The sequence below is a fragment of the Vanessa atalanta genome, chromosome 1, assembly GCF_905147765.1.
Source record: "Vanessa atalanta chromosome 1, ilVanAtal1.2, whole genome shotgun sequence".
Classification (NCBI taxonomy): domain Eukaryota; kingdom Metazoa; phylum Arthropoda; class Insecta; order Lepidoptera; family Nymphalidae; genus Vanessa; species Vanessa atalanta.
In genome coordinates this window covers 5,691,177-5,714,340 of record NC_061871.1, presented here as the reverse complement: position 1 = coordinate 5,714,340, position 23,164 = coordinate 5,691,177, and the positions used below count along the sequence as shown (strand labels likewise).

The 23,164-nt window shown below is 33.4% G+C and overlaps 1 protein-coding gene across 6 annotated transcripts in view; it reads right to left on the bottom strand.

Annotated features, from left to right (window-relative positions):
• Positions 1-387: 387 nt before the first annotated feature.
• Positions 388-23,164, bottom strand: part of LOC125067442 (transcriptional coactivator yorkie) — a 30,250-nt gene continuing 7,473 nt past the window's right edge. Inside the window, exons 2-6 of one of the 6 annotated variants that reach the window (XM_047676062.1) lie at positions 6,545-6,687; positions 3,896-4,039; positions 3,652-3,809; positions 2,986-3,291; positions 388-2,620 (exon numbers count right to left, since the gene is read on the bottom strand). In XM_047676062.1, the coding sequence (XP_047532018.1) occupies positions 2,525-2,620; positions 2,986-3,291; positions 3,652-3,809; positions 3,896-4,039; positions 6,545-6,687 (847 nt within the window). In that variant the 3' untranslated portion in view covers positions 388-2,524. The remainder of the gene's footprint in view (positions 2,621-2,985; positions 3,292-3,651; positions 3,810-3,895; positions 4,040-6,544; positions 6,688-23,164) is intronic. The other 5 variants (XM_047676088.1, XM_047676071.1, XM_047676079.1 and 2 more) reach the window with 5 other exon arrangements.

Here is a 23,164-nt window from a genome sequence, read left to right as displayed (position 1 = left end):
ATTTTATATATACACTACAGAGAAAACTTGCATGTGTCAGACTGAAAAGATATGTTTGTAAAATACTATAGGCTATACTTAAGAAATAAACCATATTATAGTTTACACTTAAAATATTGTTCAGAATATTATTCGGGTGTGAGTCCCAGAGACCTGTCCTACAGACGGCTAGCAAACATGGAATGTTTCTCATTATGTCATTGCAGCGAAAACATAGTACGTATTCGAGTTATTGCGATAAATCGACATTACGAAGAAATCATAGACGAAAATAGTTAAAACAATAAAATCATACTTTGGTATTAATTATAGTCAAGAAATGACGTTTAAAGCACTAAATAAACTTTCAATGAGCATAATCGAACTGATTTATAATTGATTAAGTCGATGTCAATCTTTGGTTGTCAAAGTTAGTTTTTTTTTTTTTTTTTAATAAATCGAAGCACTAAATTATATACAAATATGTCACACTTTATTCCTAAAAATGTTAGAGGTCGACCTATCGGCAGTAACCGAGTTCATCACAGTTAATTCCTACTATGTTTTCTCAGGTGTTTACATAATGTAGTGCATGTTTTGTTTATTACTTACAAATAAATACAAAATAGACGCAGCCACATTAAAAAAATATAAACGACGCTACAGTTCAATACAAATTAATATCTAAGGGTAAAAGGAAAAAGCAAATATTGAATAATGAACCGAACAATATGAAAAGCTTTGTTACTTAAAAAGTACAAGAATTAATACACGACAAATACAAAATAAAGTACCACGAATGATCAACAGAATACAAAATAATATGTATTATTAACCCAGCACCGTTACACCTAATTATAAAAGTTACACAGTTTCTATTTATTGCTATTTATATAGCTGAAAATTACAATAAATTCTTACAAGGATAAAGTACTTTTACTAATATGGCAAAGTTTTCAATGTAGTATTTTTAAATTTAATTTTAAGGCCTAATTTCAACATTATTTTCAAACAATCTAACTGAATTCGTACAAATTCTAAAGACTAGGTGGGCTAAAACGCAATTTTGAACAGATTATTACAATCATAAAAATATTGGAGGATAGAAAAAACCGCAGTTATTATAAATCGCATAGTTATTATACATTACAACGTGGAGTAGTTTTATACACTCTCAGTTCACAAATAAACGCGCAAAGCGTTTCTGAGTGGAGTAATCGCAGGCAGCAGGAAACATTGAACTCTTACACCCAACTCAAAAATGAACTAATACTCTCAGAAACATAACATCCAGTTTAGAACATAAAAGCACTCCGTTGCGGCAACTACATGAGTACTGTTTATTGTCTAATGGTTACTACCTAGCGGCACCCATACACACGCAAAAATACATCGAACATTTCGAACCAAACATAATGTATAATAAGTAAACTTAATAGTTGCCAAAATATCTAACTAGGTTGCGATAACCTATCACTATCCTAACATAATCTCGAAAAATACACAAGGACGGTGTAAGTAGACAAAACACATTACTACAAAAAGTACATAAGTAGTTTTATTTGTTTCCATATTAATACATATCTATTTCAATAGTCCATTCGTAAAAGTGTAGAAATATATCAACCTTAATTTAAACACAATAAATAAATTGTATAAAGGCACAATAAGGCACTGATAAGTCAAGATGTTATCACAATCTAAGTTACATCAATTAAATTATACAAATCGTCCTCTTCAAAAAAACATCATCGTTTAATTCATTGGAAGGTAGGATTTCCGATAGTCTAGATTTAAAGAGTATGGGAAACCTAGCATGCCCAGCTAACTTTATTGCAATTTTACTTCTTTCCTCTATAAAAGAAGGTTTGCAACGAGTGCATTTGCCCTTAGTCCGGTTACCCAGCGGTAGAACTTCCTATTTAATGACTAGCCAGTAATATAGTCATGGCTGTAGACTTTATATTGCTTATGGTTTCAGTTTCGATATTTAGTTTCAAATCGAAGTACTTTTATGAAGAAAAACAGTACGATATTGAGTGAGTGGACGTTTTGGTATATTGAATGCCCGCATATCATCAAAAATATGTAAGGTACACGAATATTTATATCTACTAATTGACAGGCGATACGCCGCGTTTATACAAGAAAAATAAGCCGTATAAACATTTTTAGAATACTTATCATGCAGAATTTTGCGTTCCTATCTCATTCAGATAAATGCCGAGACATGAAAACCAATTCTGAATAATAAGCGACCGTGGAAACCGTCGTCCGTACGAACGCCAGTCCGGCCATCGAGTCGCTCTCGGTGACTCGGGCAGATGTCGAACGTCAATTACAATTCACACAAACCACACAGGAATCACCCCAACCGTCCGATCATGTACACACGTTACGCTATTTACTGTCATTTGCTTAGTAAAATATACACCAATACCGTTCAGTCACCGACACTGCTGGGACTGGTCGATGGTATGATGCGGTAAGTACTCCATGTTCTGACGTAATACGTAATGCAAAGTTCGTGAGCACGTGGCGGCGTCTACAGCCAGGTCAGCACGTTCTCCGGCTTGCTGGGCGTCGAGTTTATCAGCGACTGAACGTCGTCCAGCAGGATGTCGTTTGTGAACTCTCCCAGCTGAAATTAATAATTATAAAATTAATTATTTCAAATAATTTAATACAATGTTATGAAAATAATAGAAGCCTATAGTTTCGTTGTTTCTCGATCGATTCCCACCCAGAAAATGAACAACGCTATCGATCAATTCAGTTTATTTAATAGACTCGAAACAATGACCGGATATACATTTGAATATATAATTAAATTTATTATGAAAAATGACTACTGTTAATTGACATATTTACGTTCGTTCATTGGATTATAGAAAAACTGAATTTTATTTGATTTACTGATAAAATGGTGCCATGGGATGTCGATCTCCATGGGAGTTACAAATTACGTTGCAACATAGGAAGGGCACACGAAAGAGTACTATTTACTTGTAATGAGGGTACCAAGTCGTCGGTGTCGCCGAGCGTGATGTCGGCCGTGTCGAGGTTCGCGCCGGCCTCGCTGGTACAATCCATGCGGTCGTCCATGCCGGCGAGGAAGTCCTCCGGCGTGTGAGGCATGGAGTATGACGACTGCGTCACCGCCATGCCGAGCCCGCTGTCCGCGGACTCCTGCCGCTGGTGGTCAGTCAAGCCCGAGAGGAAGGGGTCCAGAGGGAGGTCTGTGCTCGCCGTACCGGTACTGCTCGCCAGGGACGACACGATGGACGACGACTGCCGCGCCATTAATTCCTGCTGGAGAAATTATCATGCATTTCGAGTTCAGAAAAGTTCAATTTAGACATAGGTGTTATATTCTATGGTATCGTGTTTGTGCCCTATAGAACCGATTTCAAAATCGCCTAATTTCTCTATATACAACATTCATTATATATAAATAAAATACCTTATCTCAATTCTAACACATTTAGAAATGGTTATCAAAAAAGGTAAATTATATATAGGGTTTTTGAATACATTAAATCTGTTTTTATTTTTTTAGTTTAAGTGAAATGATGTATAGGTATAGATGTTTTATTTAAGACTGATCTTTCCAAAATTATTGAACCTTTTATTATATTGCAAGAAACGGGCAAGAACTATTAAGGTAATAACCTGGAGCCGTATCTCCTGCTGGCGTTGCTTGAGCCGTTCACGTTCGAGCTGTAGGGACTGCAGGCGTAACTTCTGTTGGCATGCTTGTATCGAAGCGTTGGCCCAACCGCCGCCTGCTGCACTCGCACCAGCCGCCGGCGTGCGCTGCAGGTGTTGCGCTGAAAATAAGAAAACATACCAATAATTATCTTGTTCACTAGCTCGTATCTAGATATATCCCTACCCTTATTTAACTTAGACTTACGTATTCGAGGATCAAACCAGGATGTCGTCCGGGCGGCATGGTTGATAAAGTAAATTTCCCCTTCTGGAGTCGTGGCCTGTTCCCAGCCGTCTGGCAATGGCCCGAGAGGATCTGTCGTCGTGTTAGTGCTTGTACTCTTCGCTGCTGAAATTAATTAGACGCGTTTGAGTTTTGCAATTAATTTAAATCGTAATTCTTATTGACAAACGGTATTTAATTCACTCAACAGCGACTAGTTGCAAGCTAGCGGGGAAATTTATTAACCGTGCGTTTATAATGAGTTAATATAGAGATTTTCAGCGACAGTAGACCATAATCCTCGTTGCGTGTTATTTCAGGACATAGAAATATAAAAAGAAATGACACAATAGAAACGTATTATTACGACTACACAAAACATTTCCTCGAAGACTTTTCAATGTACATTAAACAGGAATATTAGTTCGAATCGCAAACACTTTCGTTCTGACGTTCTTTACGAAGAATAAAATGAATCACCGCGTGCAACGGATGCAACGCCAACTCACCCTCGCACATTCACGATCATCTCGCGCTGAGAACGTATGCGACACGTAACAAATAAGCAGTCATTCATAAACAACAAGCATTATATAATTAAAATTAATATACAAGGTATATGATTTAAACTGTGATTACATGCCCTGATATTTATATTAAGAAGGCTATGTAATATAAAAATGCACCATTTATCTCATTTATTATCTCATAAGAGATATTATTGACAAATATAAATGAATGAATCAATAATATTTTTTTTATATTCGATAATGGTTTCTTAATTATATTAAGTGAATAAAATTTCGCATCATCGTTTTAATATATTTATGATTGAATATTACAGTAAAAATAACACGTAAATATTTTTAAGAACGTTTCGCCCGCATCACGTAATATAAATAGCCATATAATTAAAGATAATTTGCAGTAATAGTTACTTAACACTGCAATTTCTCCAGCATAGAGAAAAATGGAAGTGCAGTGTTAAATTAAACTTATATTTTCATAAGTCTCGAATGAATGTTTCTATTATTAAATTTATTAAATAACACATTAACAGTGAACAAATATCCACTGTTATATAATAAAGCTGAAATTGCAGTAAAGATAAAGTTTGAAAGACGACACGTTCAAAGAAAACATGCAGTACAAAATGCAATGTATCGTCATAAGAAAACTATTTCATATTTGAAAGGTAATATGTTATCGCGACATCAGATTATGAGGAGGAATGCGCTTATAAAAACATTATTCGTATGTCAGGTGATCTAAAGAATGGGATTGTTTGCGTATGTAATAAAATGTAGATAAGAGCATCTCAACTCAAACTCTGTAACTTCTCTATTTAGAGCTGTCTGCGGTGCACACTGTTTCAAAACGTGACTAGAGCACGTTCTGAGGTAAACTATCACAAGACAACGCATAAATAAATCTCTACACGTGACAGTATGGCGTCTTCGATTTGGCTAACTGTCCTTGTTTAGCGTCCGGAGGCGGTTTTGTTTTCAACACATTCAACGAAAGTTTCGAAAATTCACAGCAAGAAGACAGAACAATAACAATCGAATGTTTTCGTAATTAATAGTCTATAGAATTGAATTGTGAATATGAATTGTCTTCAATTTTATCTACTTTCAAGGTTACATCATCGTGATACCATAATGAGATATTTTCGAGTATTTTTTAATAGTATTGGATTCTCACTTCGCAGAGGCTTTCTCACTAAAAATAGATATGACTTGTTGCCAATACTACTACGAAAACAAACCTATTTTTCGTAATTAAATGAACATCAAATTTAAAAAAATCTCAGTAAATAGTTTAATGTATACCAGCTTAGAAGAAGTAGGTATAATACGATTTATAATACACTATAACATTCGATCAAATAAAAACACTTATGTTATTGTTTTTTATACCTAGAATCAAATGAAATGCGAAACAAGAATGAAAAATAGAACCATATAGACCATTTAAACGCGAACGTGTCGCAAGAGCGCTGAAAGCCACACGCTCGCGCTGGCGCCGCCAGGGCCGCTGCGCTGGCGCCGACACACCAATGTATTTTCCGAACACCTTTCAACGCTCGTCTCGCATCGACCGACGGAAACAACGCGTTAATTCCCGTCATAAAATCAGTTTTAGAATTCGGGTTATTTACTTGTTTTTATTTTAGTTCCATGATAATTTTAAACGTCTCTCCGAAGCCAATTAGATCACGTGAAAACGAAATCGAGTAATGCGTTTGCTTTAAACGTAATAACCACGCTATATACTTTTTGCGCTTATTTTGTTTGAAACGAAAATGAATGAGGTAATATTTCGCCGCACATTAACATCATTTATATATACTTGCATTTTACTAGATTATGTAAAAGTCACGACGCATTTTTTGTCACATGTAAATTTTTCCCGTCAGATATGTACCAGAAAACATAATAAAGTTGAGTTTCTTAAATCACATCAGTGTTAACGTAGTAATACTTGTAGGACTCCTTACACTTATAGTATAATATCTCCCGATGCAAAATAACGTCTGTAGAGTATTTAGTAAGCAATAATTGACATGCGAATTATTCGTTCGTTAGATATTTATTAATTAAAAAAAAAAAACAATCAAAATCAAGATACCTGGTGTCGCAGGTGGTATAGGCTGTGGGGCGGGTGTCTGTGTGAGTAACGCTTCAGCGCTCTGGTGCTGGACGCCCGCCGCCACCGTCTGTGCAGCCAGGGTCTTGCGAGGATCCTCCCATGTTGTTGTCTTCGTTATGTGACTGTAAACAAAGAATACATCATTTTTTACATTTATAAAACAATGTTATTCGTTTATTATTACGAGATATTACTGTTATATACAGCTTACTCTTGTTACTAGCTATTTTTTACTTTTATAATTATTCGTTACGTACAAGGAAGGCTCAGAGTTCACATCCTGGAAAGCACCGCCAATTTTTTCATAAGCTTAATGTGTTTATAAGTCATCTCGTGGTCGGTCATGGAGAAAAACATCGCGGGGAAACCTGTTAGTGTCGGATCATGTTCTGCCACATTATCCACCAATCAACGATCAAATACGATCTAAAAACCTTCTCCTTAAAGGGAGATTATTTGCCAAACAATAGGGCATTTACAGGCTGCTAGTATTACAGCCTTAATATATTGATACCCAAAAACCAGTTCTTATCATACTCTAGTTAGCCTCTCCAAATTTTAAGTTTAAGCAATGAATACATTGCGAAATAGTTATATGCTCCTTGAGGTGGCCACGATGACCAGGACCAATCACTGAACGGTATTCGAGGTAAGAAAGAGAATGTTATACACATATTAAGTAGTATTGTCGGTCATAAACCACAGTGCAATAATTAACTAAAATATATAAATAAATGCGTTCTATACTGATGCAAGAAAATAAGTGATTTTAAAGGACACTGTTGATTTGTCAATAGTATTTTTGATGAATTGAAATTACTATTTTTTCATTAGTAAAGTATTAGCATATTTGGTAATAATACTTTAAGACGTTTTCAAAAAAAGAATTCGCATAAAAATATATTTCTTATTATAATCGTAGCGAACACTTCAGTCATTAGCGTTAAGTCAGACTCGTAGACTATACATCATACACTATATTGACACAACAATAAACAAACCCACTTAACGAACAGCGAAAGTACAACATTGTTCTGCAAACGAACACTTAATACGGTAAACTAATAGCTAAACGACTTCATGTTAAACTGAATGGAGAGCCGATGAACTTTAACTAGAAAATTCGATACCTACCTATCATAATAAAAAATAAAATAATAATTTTAATTTAAGCAAATTAATCTGTACTTATATCAACAACAAAGACTCATCCAGATTTATATACATAACAATTGTATAGTTATGTAAATGAATATTTCGTTTTCAAAAAAGAAAGAAATCGAACCGTGAACGAAGATGTCAATTTTACTTAGTATCCATCGTCTTGATTCAGTTGAATTTATATTTATTTACTTTATAAGCAAAAAAATTTAAAAAATTTTAGCTTTCACCTATTAAGCAAGTTTTAATATATCCAGTTATCAATAATTCGAACATGTTGGACCACATTTCATTGAACGGAGATTAAATAAATTGAATTTCTTAAAATACTTTAATTACCAATTAAAAGGGTTGTATTGTAAAAATACCTTATAAAACGCCCTTGTAACTTGAAAGTACCAAGAGTTCATATAGAACGTGTATTCTTAATCATTATTATAGCAGAATTAAAAAAATAGCTTAAGAGTTAAACCATTCAACTTCCGCTAATATCAAAATGACACTGGAAGGTTAGTCCAGGGCTCCTCGAACTTTTAATGTAAGAGCCAAATGACTCCTTATTCATAGGTACTAGTAACTTATAATGCAAGTACACAACTGTTTTGAATAACATAAAGTTTCGCGTCCATTTTAAGCATCTCCTGCCATTTATCTGCTGATTTGGGTTCGCAGATCAGAATTGGCCCAGATGTCGTATTATGTAGACCCCCTAGGTTAAACAGTTATCGAAGAATATCATAAATAATATAAATTTAAATATAATTTTCATTTTCAAGTTTTATGTTTCACGTCTATTTTAACATAAATATAGATATGTATATCTATCACTTTTTATTTATGTATTATCAGTATTTGCATTATCAATAAAGATATGAATTCAGTGAAAAAAAATTGCTCTTCTCTATGAAAATATTAGCGTCAAATCAAACCATTACCTTAAAACTGAAGATGAGGTCTGCCCAGAAGTCAGACCATTAAGGACTATTTATAATTTTACATGAGATTTTAGAAGACATGAACCTTAACCGATAAACCTCAATATCGCTGAATTTTGATGTGGTTAATTTTATTATATTCTGTGCTTAACGGTTAAGGTAAAAATAATATGGTGCCTGCATGTGTCGAATGTAAATCTACCACATATGTATCTACCAACTTGCATTAGAGGAGCATGGTGAAATAAGCTCCAAACCTTTCAAAAAGAGAAGGTGCCTTAGCCTGGCATTTCTTCACCCATTTACAATCGTTACTGAACTCTTTCCCTGTATTAACTAGATCGGTTGACGCAATAAAACTTAATTGCACTAAAACTTACTTCTTAGAACATAGTTCGAAATTAAATTCACAATGAGTATAATCTACATTCCTAACCGGTGGTAACTTTACATTTATTTTAATCTGGATAATTGACTATTCTATAGAGCTTGTAAAAGCGTCGTTAAATAACATTTACTTTTATGATTACGATAATGAATCCTTCCGAATTCAGGGGAAGCATTTAACTGTCCAAGATTTCAGACATTTTTCAGGATTACCAACAAGATTGACTAGAATAATGAAAACGAAAATGTCTTTATATCCAAGAGATATAAAAAATATGTCGAAGCTAGAAAACAGTGCGGATCGTTTTCAGATCAAAATTCGCGAAGTGAATGAACCAGATTTCTTAAACGAACTTTTACTTTTGTGAACAAATATGTACAGTTGCTCATTAAAATATTGCAAGAGCCGGTCGGTCCTACGTACTACCGTAAGTTCGCCTCCGGGTGTTACACGCAAGCAATTTACAATTAAAAGGCCGTTGGTAACAGCCATCATGTGAGTCGAGTCTCCCTACTTAGCGGTCGATGTGACCAATTTGTAGGTAAACCGGACGCGGCGTGTGCGCAGTGCGACCTAGTGAATAAGCAGTCAGTCCGCCATGATGAATGGCTCTTTTACTTTCTTTCCACTAAATTTAGATAGTCGTCAGGCTACCCGCCGATCCCTTACCCTTATAGTATCATCTTATGAACACAGTACAATTTATTTTAATTAAAATATATACATTAATTATTTTAATGTTATACAAAAAAAAAAACATTTTAGAAAGTAAACTTGACTCACACGAATAATGCTATTCTATAAAATATAAAAGAATATTTAACTAAGATAACAAAATCCAAAAGTATAAAATTAACTATCACCTAGCATACTAAAGCACATTATAAGAGAAATGTCTGAGAGGAGAAATCATTTTTATTGAGATCTTAAGCAAAGAAATGTAAAGAAGGTTTATAACATAACGAAAACTAAAGATAAGGAAATTATTTAGCAATGGAAAGCGGACGAGGGCACGACCACGATGAATCGATTCGCTCGGGGCGTTAATGAACTTGGCCGCACTATCAGCTGTTGTCGATGTCGCGCTAACAAACTGTTCTTGCTATTGTAAATTGTGCACCTGCATCAGTATTTTTATCATTGTCTTCTGTACTTATCTCCACTATTAAATAAATATACAACCTCTTTACATTTTAGAAACTTACACCTGTGTAAGTGTTTGAGTTAAAAACATAGAATCGTACTTAATTCAAACTTTATAGTTATACACATATATTTACAACTCTGTCTCCGTACATTTACAATTCTTCTCGTAGAATAAGTAATTTATTAACATTTTGAATCACAGTTACTTCTGACATAAATAGATTAAAACCTCGAAAGTGATTTAATTAAGTCTTATTGCATAAAATACTTTCAAAACATACAATATTCTAACAGTTTATTAAAAATATATTTATTTTATTATTTTGTACAAGAATGGCTATTGCTATTCATCGAATGAATACGTGTTTAACATATTAAATAACAATTTTTTAAATTGGATTTCCATAATATAATCTATTTTAATATTCGTTTTAAATGTAAATTATATTGTAAACATGTTTTTTTTAAATACGTCTTCGATAAAGTTTTATATGTTTTTATTTAAATTATATTTTTATGAAATCATATTATACGCACACACGTTTGTATTCCAAGTAACGCAAAACACACTAACAAAAGAATAGTATGTATTTTGCATGTCATTGAGGCGAGAATAAATACTTTTCACGTGTATGTAGCATTTGCTTTAGTTTTAATGTGTAACACCTAAGTTGTTTGCCAATATCAAATCTTAGTAATTATAAAATACATAAAACGAATGTATACCTAAACCGATCCGCTATAGTGACGAACAACTAACTGTCATATTGCAAAAAAAAAATTAAAGGATACGTCATTTATTTACAGGACTAGATTTACTTCAGGCGACGTCATTTTGTCGATATCGCAGTTATTTTAATCAAGTAAGTACAAAACGTCTTACGGTAAAATAATAAAATACTAATCAACATAATTATATTTCAGTAATGTAATTAAATACGTGTACGTCGTAAATACGTGATGAAGACACGTGAAGCGAGAGTTGCGGTGTGCGGGGTGCGGGGCTCAAGGCGTGTGTAATTACAGCGCAGCCTGCTGCTACCGACGCGGCGCCCGCGCCGATACCCGTGTTGCATAACGTCAGCCACACTGTTATACAAGCCTTGCACCCGTCATGTTTGTACACAATCATGACAATCACAAAATACTCTGTACGTAACTTAAACCCTTCTCAGAAGATTCTATGCGTGGTTTATTATTTAGTGCCACGACAAAGTAAAAGAAGGTAGGTACTAATGAAATGTACTGATTGCAAATATACAAGTGACAAACAAAATATTTGATACAAAAAAGAAGTAAAAAAAAAAAACAAAATACAAAATTGTTTTCTTTTCGACAATACGAAGACCTGTACAATATATTTTTTAAAACGAAAACAAAAGACAAACAGTTAATATCAGGATATGGGTATTAAATGTAATAATGAGTAGCACATTTCCTTTATACTTAGATAGTCCACGTGATTAAAATATTAGCACACAAGAAGGCTTCGAGAACAGAGCTCATTATACAGCAAATGAATATGCATATCGCATGTCATACGCGTAGGGAAATTAGAATATAAATAGACGTCGTGAATAATCGCCAGGTGACAAGGAGTATTGAGAAACAAAATGTCTTTCTCTCGCGAAGGCCTTCCACTCTTACACAATTGCGTTAGCAGTTTCTCTATACTACTAGGCCTGTTTTCGAACAAAGAGCACCTTCAAAATCCTTCTTCGGAATTATATCTAAGCTTAAATATAAGGCTAAAATTGGCCCTATTTATTTATAATTAATTAAGAAATTATGATTAAAAAATATATTCTGTTTACGGAACAATTATCCATGTATGACATATGAAATTAATTCTGTATTTGTTTCATATTTGTTAATTCACACAACGTACCTAAAACGTTTATTATTTGAGAAAAACGCAACAATTATCGTTTTATTCCTTCTGGGTCGTTGCTCCATAAGTACTTTAATAAAACATGAATTATGAATTTGATAAAATTGACAAGGTGAATGGGGATTGAGAATATCGTATTAATACACTGCATGTATTCAGTAATATGTGAATGTATGTGCAAGCGTTCATTCAGCAGTCCAAATTCGATCATATAATTATATATTTGAGGAAAATATATTGGCACGATTCGAATATTACTATTTTCTCTCATATTCAAATGTTTTATTGATAATACTGATACCGATAGCTATCAAACAAAACCAGTTCAGTTCTCAGTTTGACAAACAGAGGAGAACTGAACTGTTTTGTCTTGGTCTATTTAAATATAGACTAGTTTTCGCTCAGGGCTTTGCTGGTGTTCTTGGGGTCGATCGTCAGGTATTCGGCATAAAAATTACGTCCTATGTCCTTCCTTGGAGTTCAAGCTTGCTTCATACCAAATTTCATTAAATTCGCTTAAATGTTTAAGTCGTGATAGAGCGACAGACATAGATACAGACAGAAATAGTTACTTTCGCATTTATCATATTAGTATAGACATTTTTACAAACATACGGTTCCCTAACCGTTTACATTTATTTATTAATATTAATTGACAATTACAAAACTATAAATAAGACTTTGAATAAATATTGTGCCATATTTAAATTATGTTTTTTTTAAATATATTTATGTACTTTTCCGATAAGTCCATGATAGTAAAACAATGTTTAATTAAAACAAATAAATAGTATCTGCACCTGACTTAAATGATCGCTCCTAAGATGGCGCTGAGTTGTGGCGGATGCACGTCACGTCGGACGCACATCCTCATTGGTCTTAAATATATTTTTTTCTCCCTTTTACACTAGACTTCCAATACCTATGCACAGCAAATAGCACAATGAACAGACCACCGCGTAACCTCGAAACAAAGCTTATTTATTTCTCGAGATTGATTACGTAACCGAATAAATTGTGCGGTTACAGCACATCAATTTAAACCCCGGAAAACAAAATAATCAGGACAAGCCTCTTAAGATCCCATAACAACTGTTATTTGACAGTGACAACACGCGCGCAATTTTATAGGATTAAATTGAGAAATCCAATATAAGAGAAGATAGCAAAGTTCGTGTAAAACTAACTACCTTGTCGTATTACTATGTAGTCACTTATTTCTTCCATTATAATAGCACACCACATCATTTATTTTTTAACAAAGTTATAATTAAGGTACACTTAATTCATTAAATTTGTATATGGTACTTAGTACTTAATTTCCAAAACTAATGAACTACAACGTGATATCGAATCAAATTAATATTTAAATATCATTTGAAGCTTCTTGTACATGGCTGAAAAAATATATTTATAAATATAGAATTAAATGTGATATTTTCAGTTTTAAAGTTACTTATGTCCCGTGCAGATCAAATAAGTTGATATGAACGATGATAGTACTTCGTAACAATCGGGTGGATAAATGAACCAATTCTGGCCGTGACTCATTCATTCACATGAATACGTTTTACTAACCAACAAAATTTATTTACGCTAACAGCATTGAAGATCATATCAGAGTGGTGATATTCCACTAAACAAAAGCTGATATTACAAGACCTATCAAATAATGTATGATTACTGTTCTGCTGGTCAAGGTAGCTAAATAAATGTCATTTTGTTTTAATTTGTTTTGTAAAATTTATATTACTTTTCTTAATTTTTAATCTATGTGATGCTTCCACGTCTTCTACGAGATGGATCGTAGGTTTTTCACCGAGAGCAACATGGCGGAGACGGCGTTCTAAATTTGAATCTCGGACGAGTCGGCGCTCGCGTACGTAAATAAACGCACACACAAGTAATCAGTAACACTATTCAAACGAGAGGAACGTGTAACACCATATAACACAAAATTCACTTAATTAATTTCAGTTAACAATGATCTGGATTATGTCATTTTAATTATACGTAATGTTAAAACGAGTATTTAGTTTAGGTTTTTTTTGTTATAACCAGATATATATTATTGTCGTCTTTGCTGAAAATTATACATATGTGTACCTACCCACACAAACAGAAGTGGACGAAAACGCCCGAATGACGCATCGACTTCCGGCCGATGATTTTATTACGGGATCTACTGTTCCAGCGAAACTGCAGATATTTAACGTAGTTTCATTAGAATAATTTTCATAAGTCCGGGATAATTTTAGTGTATTTATTGTAAGTTATGTAATTTACAATGTTAACGGTTAATTAACAAAACAAAATGTATTTTTAATAACATTAATGTATATATTTGAGACTTTTTTAAATACATATTATATTACAAATATTAAAAATGTTTTTGTAAATACAATTAATATTTATACTTTAAAGTGGCTCATTTACAAAATTTCTTTTCTTAAAATAATGTAATATAGCATCCACGAGCAAACAAAAGGTTACATCTACGAGCGAGTGGCGCCAGATCGCTCTTACTCGCGACAAAGGACCGATTGATTTATTTATATCTCTATATACTGCACTCTGTAGTATTAATACAACTGAGTTAATATATTTGTACGTACATTATACATTTTTTTAATTACTAACTTTTTACCAATGTATACCTGTAGGCTGTAGGTATTATTATATATGTAAGTTACTATTCCAAATAACGACCATATGTTTGTAGTGCAGATATAGGGAATAGTCTACTTATATATATATAAGTTTAATTATTAGTATTCGAACTATTTACGCATAATCAAAAATAGTTACAAATTCGTTTATATTGAGAGTTGGAAGGATTGGAGAAAATAACTGTTATGTATCGAAGATACTAAAGATCAGAACTTTCATTCTCATTGAAAACATTTGACAAGACAAATCTTTCGGAAAAAATCGGTTGTCTTTAATGGTTTTTTTTTTTTAACCCTAGAATGGAAAACTAGGTGATTTGTCTCGTGTTTTGATTATCGTTAAAAATTTAATATATAATAAGTAATTACATTAACAAAAAAAAACTATTTCAAACAATAGTCTATAAAAATTAGTTATAAATAAATTTCAAGCCAATAAAAAAATATCCCGTATTATTTTAATCCAATTATTTATGGTACTTTTTCTTTAAAAAAAAAATTAAATGGGACCAAGCTAGAATACTAGCGAAAAAATATATAAAGCAATTTTTCTCCTGTTTTTTTAAGTAGTTTAAAAATACATAAAAACTACACTTAAACTAAAAAATAATAATTTAAATCATGATGGAAAGAGGAAAGTATATAAATACATTACATCAAATTATTGTAGTAGTTTTTACCTATTCTAATAAATGAGGTATTTTTTGTAAAGCCTAACTGAAAAAAATATTCTTTTAACCAGACGTTTCGAAGGTTTTAATATATATTACTATTTTTTCAGAGCAGTTTCAAGTTTCCGCTTTAAGATCAATGACGTGACAAGCAGTAAGTGAATTTCAGGTATATTTCGTGTTGTATATATATATATTTTTTTGTTAATATTCCGCAATATTTGCGTAATTATGAATTATATAGATAACAGTTCAAAATGGAAGTAGACAGTGGTTCAAAACGTTTTCCATTTGGAAAAACTAAATCATAAAATATAATTTAATACTAAAAATTAAATAATTTCTGTTCAAAATGTAATGCTCCACGAAAGTTAATTTCCAATTGAAAAGTTCTTACCACTATAAGCGATAACGATACACATGTTTTTGTTATTGCACAATTTTTTAGGCATTGGCCCGTAACGATCCAAACAACAATGTAACCTCAAAATGACATATACAATACATATATATTAACTATGACTTAAACCAACACTTTAGGTACATGAATTAATCAGCAGATATGATAATCTGACAATTAAATTGCTTCGATAGAACCAGCTGTTATAAACATGTTCCATTCACCAGTAATGTTTTCTATATAAGCTTTGCAAAATAAAATATTATCTGTATCAATGTAAAATATTTTAATAATTTTGCAGCGTTCAATTTTGTGATAATTTTGTGTTATCCGCGTATATTTGAATGCAATGCCATGCCAACCAAGACGCAGGCAGTTGATAGTAATAAATATAAATGTCAATGTGTGTAGTAAAGTAACTAGTAGCGAGCGGCAGGCGGTAGGCAACGAATACAAGGCAGTGCGAGCAGGCGCGGACTAGTCGGCCTTGCGGCTAGGTGGTCCGCCGCTCGCTGCCAGAGGTTAACAACATGTTTCTCATCTGACTTTAGAAAGTAACCAGATAACACGCTCGTCTTATCTTAAAGAAATTACGCACTCTCTTGAGCTGAAGCAACTGATATCGACCCACAAAACAAAACGCGTTTAAAGTTGCAAACTATTCAAGTAATTTTCGGAATTGGCCATATACTGTGTATTGCGTGTATAGATTTGATACGAGAGCTGCGCATTTTGTGTTTATAGTAAATAGTTTGCTACTAAAGGGATCATATCAAGTAACACAATATAAGAAGTTTACGCTTCTAAACACATCGCTTGAGGCACGAGATTAAATCGAATGCTAAATATCAAAGGTATAGGTGGCGTGGGACAAGGATGACGGAGCGTCGTGACCTGCCTTTGTGTTCTCGAGCCGAGCAGACCCGGTAATATACAGCATCCGGGTTGACAGAACGTGTTATCTACAAAACTGCCAAACAATTTCCAAAACGAATATTGCGAATAAAATACTGTTTATAGACCGGTTTTAAGGTTATTTGGCTGCTACCGCTACTATTCACTTAACATTTTTCAATAATACTGATACGCTGATATCCATCAAATAAGTAAGCGTAAGCAAATATTTGTACTCTCGTTAAATAACGAATACCTGCCTCTCATTACTTCAGTATACATATAAGTATGAACAGAATTATTAATTTAATTTCAATTATTTTAAAATGGCACAATTTTTATCCATAATATAATTTAATGGCGAAATACATTACTCTATTGCTACATAAATGGCCCTTTCGGTAGGTACATTACAGTACATAGTACATTTGGGATGGCTAAATCAAAATCCAACTCCGGCAGGTGTTAGATCATTAGCCTAATTTTAACGTGCAAATTAGTATTGCTGTACTAGTACAGTAACGTTCGACCTCGAGGTCTGTTACTGTTTTATCCGAGAACATATTTCCGGAATATCGACACGGGTTGTGTTATTTCCGGAATGTTTAATCGTTCTTTTGTATGCATGAACATGTCATATACAAATAATCAGATACGAAATGATATATTATTTTACAAAAAGATTAAATCGGATGTCTAGAGCCTCGACAGAATCATCAGCGCCTGTAGGGCTTCATTATGTACATTTTAAATGATGTCTAAATATAGGAGACTATTATATTAAAAAGTTTCAAACGTTGTTTAAAACATAGGTCACATTTACAAATAGAAAGACATAGATTGACTTAAGGAAATGAATAATCACTTTTCTTGTAATATATATAAGGATAGCTATCGCTTGTAGAAATTGTAACGATATTGTGTAGCTATTAAGGTAGATTGAGTCACTGGGAATCATGTGGAGAGCTATGCCCTATAATTAGACGTTAATCAGAAAAAGGCAGAACACGGAGCATGTGTCCGGCGCCAACGGAAGCCGGTCTGGCACGAATAATTCATTGTGCATTACGCGCTACTCATTCATATGGCTTCCACTAGCCAGGTTGCGGATAGTGCGCCCATTCACAGTAAAGCAAACGCACAGGAAGTTCTAATGGTCGCGGCCACTTGTTGGGTACTACTGCACCGGATTCGCAACTTGTCAGGAACTAAACAGTTACGGCTCTGTGGATCATTGTTTTTTTTCATATTTTCAATATACACTATCGATGTCTCTACATTGCAGTTGATAGTTTAATTGAATATATAAGTAGGCAATTAAATATGTATCGATTTAATATTATAGCATGCGAAAGTTAGTTATTTAATAACAAACCTGGATGCAACAGGTTTAAGAGTAGAAAGACTAAGCACATTGCTTGTTGCACCGTCGAGGCTACTGTCCTGCTACGGCCGCGGACTTTGGACCCGACTGTTTATATGCATGTCTCGTTCCCTCTTGTGAGGTAACGCTTTGTCCCGCTCGCACCTTCTGCACCACCATCATTAACCTCACCGCTAGATTCGTTTCGATGTCTTTTTCTGTCTTTGATAACCTGTCTTGTACATTATTCGCAAAGAATTTAGTTGAGATAGTTTAGTGTTTTCATCTTTTATGCAGCGCTGTACGTGTTATGTAGACTATTGTTAAAAGTCACGATTAATATTTAAGAAATCAAACATATCAAAAGTTAAATCACCATTAAAATAAAACCAGATAGAGAATGGATACGCTATTGAAAAAAAAATATATTCGGGACGTATAGAACAAGTAAAACATTATTTTCCTGTTCACAAAGAGAAACAAAACACAGTTTCGCAAGGCACTGCAGCGGAGCATTTTCATCGGCTTGCATGACTGGTTTACCTTTATGCCTTTCTAAATAAGCTTAGTATTTTAGATAAACCTATCCGCTGCTATTGTAACTTTATCTTGGAGTAGCTATTAAAAAATAATAACCACACGGTGAATGTAAAAATCACAATTGCGAAAATGTGTAGGTGTAACCAATTTCGAATGCAAGATGTAAAATGTCGCTTGTAATAATTTAAATATCATTTGCGCCTTAGAGTAATAACACTTGCGCAAGATGCAATTGTTCAATATATCAAGGTCGGGTCAAGGCATGTTTTGACGTTCCTAACTCCAACTGACACAATATTTAGGACCCATACAACTACGCAACAAAAATTCACACAATCCATAGCATGAGAACAAAAATAAATTAAGGACTCTAAAATTGAGGCAAAATCAAAACTTACAAGCCTTTTGAGGTATTGCATATGTATTGTTAGAATACTGAAAAGTAAATTACTAATTTTTAAACCCACTTGAAAATTACTGTATTATAGTAATTTAATGTAATGTACGACATTAGCAAGTCCTAATTTTGAATATTCGCGACTTGTTTAGATTATATAGTTTCGTTTTTAGAATGATAGTTGCTTGTGTTTATGCACGAGTATTTATTTTGATTGAGTGTTTATCGTGAATACATTATATTCGTCTCCAATATTCAATTCAACCAAAATGCAATTGCATAAAATCGTACGAATGATTAAATTTACTTCAGTTGAATAGATTTATAATTGGAGTCTAATATTGAATCTTAACAAATATCAGACCCTAACGCAGACAAATCAGCTTTTTTTTATTGGTTTACAAAATATGTATACTAACAAAAGATTTTAAAGGTACATACATTAATATTTGATGTAGTAAACGAGTCCCTTCGAAAGCTATCGATAAACTATCGGAGATTACTGAATGATCACCGCTGGTTCTGAGAATGCGGCAAGACGCTCAAAAGGCGAGGCGGAGCCGAGAAAAAAAAATCAATCCCTTTGTTACTAACAACTCAGGTGTACCAAATAAAATAAAATAAGCTCAACACGAACTGACAGTGCACTAGCAGGGAGGCGCCGAACATAATTTATCGATATAAATAATGAGGTGTGGTATACTTTATCACACACACTGTTATATTATAACTTTATTGTTATTGTTTGTATGTTGTGATTTTAGTTCACTACTTCAAAATATTATGGCTAATAAATTCGTTTTACAATATACACAAATATGGGTCCGAGATATAGAAATATAGTTGGTTAAAACGGCAAGAAATCTTTATATAAAGTTGTAATTACTTGAAAATGACACAAGACATTATAGAAATAACTTTACGTTGTACTGTAATTATTATTTATCATCTTTTCATAGTCTAAAGGTAAGATGAATGATGTCGATAATCGATAGTTGTAGACGGAGCTAAGTTCGATCTTCGTACGGACATAAAGAGCGTCCTGATGGAGAGACGATTACCGGGAGGCGGGGTACGGGGCCGGGGACGCGGCAGCACTGGTGGGGTCGATTCCAAGAAAATGAATCGAGCCTCGGAGGCAAGTTGCGGCAACATCACAGAAGGCAATCTTGTTAACTCCGCCAGGAGGTGAAAAATGGACGCATGGCGAATGCATCTCGAATGTTATACCTTCTCAATTAAAATTTAGACACCGCCCTACTTGTTTCTCACCGATTGTAAATATGGTTGCACAATTTATTTTATTTACTACTACTTAATATAACGGGTTATAATTTTCAAATAACATTAACTAGATATCGTAAAATTGAATGTGATGTTGTCAAGCATGATCTGTGGCAACGCGTCGCGTCGGTGCGGCGGGTTCGCCATGCCGAAATAACCGCATGCGTAGTGTTCAATGGGCAAGGCGCAAGAGGCGCGGGGGCGGACGTCGCGGCGCTCGCGCCAAAATTAGACGTAAACAAGACGAGGAACGAGGTGCCGCTGTCGACGACCAACCGCTTTGCTCTACTCTATGACTTTCCTTTACACAATGACTGTTTTTTACTTCACCAAATCATATTAGTCAATTTGAATACATATTTCCATATAATGTTATTATTTTTTTTACTTTATTACAATTGAATTATTAACTTTTATTTCACCTTTATACAGCAGTATAAAGGTGAAATAAACTGCTAAATAAATTGATACGTATTATATAAATAAAATAAATCGTTCATACTTGGAATAGAAATAGACATCACAAAAATAATATCTAACATAGCACTACATATTTATTATGCTTTATACCTAATAAGTATATTAATAAACTTCTAAAATTAGGTCCAAGGGAGTCTTAGTAAATTCAGTATTTTAATTTACTTTTGTCAACTAACTTTGCTAATGAGTTGTACAGGTTGTACTGTTCTAGAATCAATTCAATCAATCAGTGTTCAAAGGAAGTCGCACGTACAATTTCAAAACAAATACATATTTCATATTACTTTACAATTACACGATTTTGTTGTATTTGTTATTTTTGCTTGCTGAGTGTCAATATAGTAATTTGTAACCTGAAAAAGTTATTTTTCACCAATAATTGACACGTTTTAAACTAATTACCAACCGTTCGTTAAGTTAGTGCTCATCTCTTTTTTATTGGTGACAAATGGGCCACCTGACAAGTGGTGGACAAGTGGTGTAAGTGGTCACCACCGCGCATAGACAAACGTAACAAAAGAACACAATAATACTAAATATTATGTTGGGCAGTAGCTTATATTGACATGAATATGTAACTGTAATAAAATAGGTATTCTTTTGACAATTACTGCCTAGCAGCAGAAATTTGTTGTTGTATCCAGGACTAAAAGATGCGAAACACATAACAGGCACACATACTCAGTTTCCGTGGTTTTCGAAGCATTGCTGTCTATGGTCTTTGATGACTATTTACAATCAGTTGGCCTATTTGCTAGTATACCTTAATATATACTTATAATGCTATTATTATGACTAATAATGAAATTTAAAAAAGTCATTTCTATATCATGAGTATATGAAAAACACATTAAATAGAAGCTTCAAGTCTATATCTTGCATAGGTAACCAAGTAACGCTATATTGCTAGATACATATTTATACATACAATATCAATTTGGCATGCATACATTTTGGTACCGGATGTCGTATGAACCAGCATATATATTGCGTGTTGCATGAAACCAAAATTCTGACAACGAATTATCGATCGATATTTAGATCGCGAAATTAAGGTCATTCACACAATAATCGTTGTTAAGAATTATATATACTATAGCGTGTCCGTATGATTGGAGCTGCTGGCTTAATTTTCCTCTCTGTCAGAGCATCAAGATTCAAGATGACAGCGTCATTTGATTTAACAATTATGCACCACTTGTGTGCACGCGTTTTTCCACTTCGCACGCAAGAAGCCTAACAATTACTTAAAATTAAACGAAAAGCGCACACATTATTACATACATTATTTGTTTTTTGACGCAAATTATTCATTTGTTATGTAAATGAAATGAATACTGTACACAATAGCTTAAATATTATTGTATATTTATCAATTTAAATTTTTTCCGTTTTGTCCACAATATTTGAGTACTTATTCTATTTGCATTTCATGAAATTTAAACTGAATATGATGGTCCATTTTGTGTCCCTTGTTTGTATGTAAACTATTCATATTTAATATACAATTAGTTATTACAGCCATTTATCATGAAATCGAAAAAAAAAAATTATGTCCCTGAAAATAGATCTCATTTATTTTTCTGTGTTGCCATTATAATAAAACCACTTGTGGAATCAGATTCCCGACAAACCGTTACCACGTCTTTTTGTGGTTCAGTATGAGTAATAGAAAGAGCTCTGTCTTCCGTTCTCAAACACTTATTATTTGAACTGAACAGCTTCGAGTGCCATTCAATAGCATTACAATTTCCTTTCCTGCACCGCAATAATACTTTGTGTCATAACCGATTGTTATTATAAAAATGTTAACGAAATATATTATTGTATGTATTTAAACATCCTTTTTTAAGATATAAGTAATTACAAATTATTGAAAAAAATAAAAATTCTTAAAACGATGCCAGTTCACGCAAACAAAGTCGCAAATAAAATCTACATAACATTTCTAGAAAGAACAATCATGTCTCCTTGTATAGAGTTACAGTTTATAATTTAGTAATGTTAAATGACATCATCATGAAGATGGTCTTCAAAGTTGAACACCAGTAGATGACGTTGGGCCTAAAGCGCCCGTCAATGTACACACTTGACCCCTTTTGATCTTACAATTAGGCATGGCGATACTCCCAGCATATCGAGATGTGGACTTGTGACTAAGCATTGATATTAAAGAATTTGCAATTATTATAGCGTGTCACTGTAGCAACAGCAGATTCACCTGTTACGAGATAGCTTATTATATTCGCTGTTGTGTTATGTTCAATTAGTGTTGTATTAAATCAATGTTTTATTAAAAAATGGCTAACTCACTTCAAATGAAGTGTTTAATTTACATAGTATTATTAATTAATGATAATTCAAAATAATTGTGGGAAAC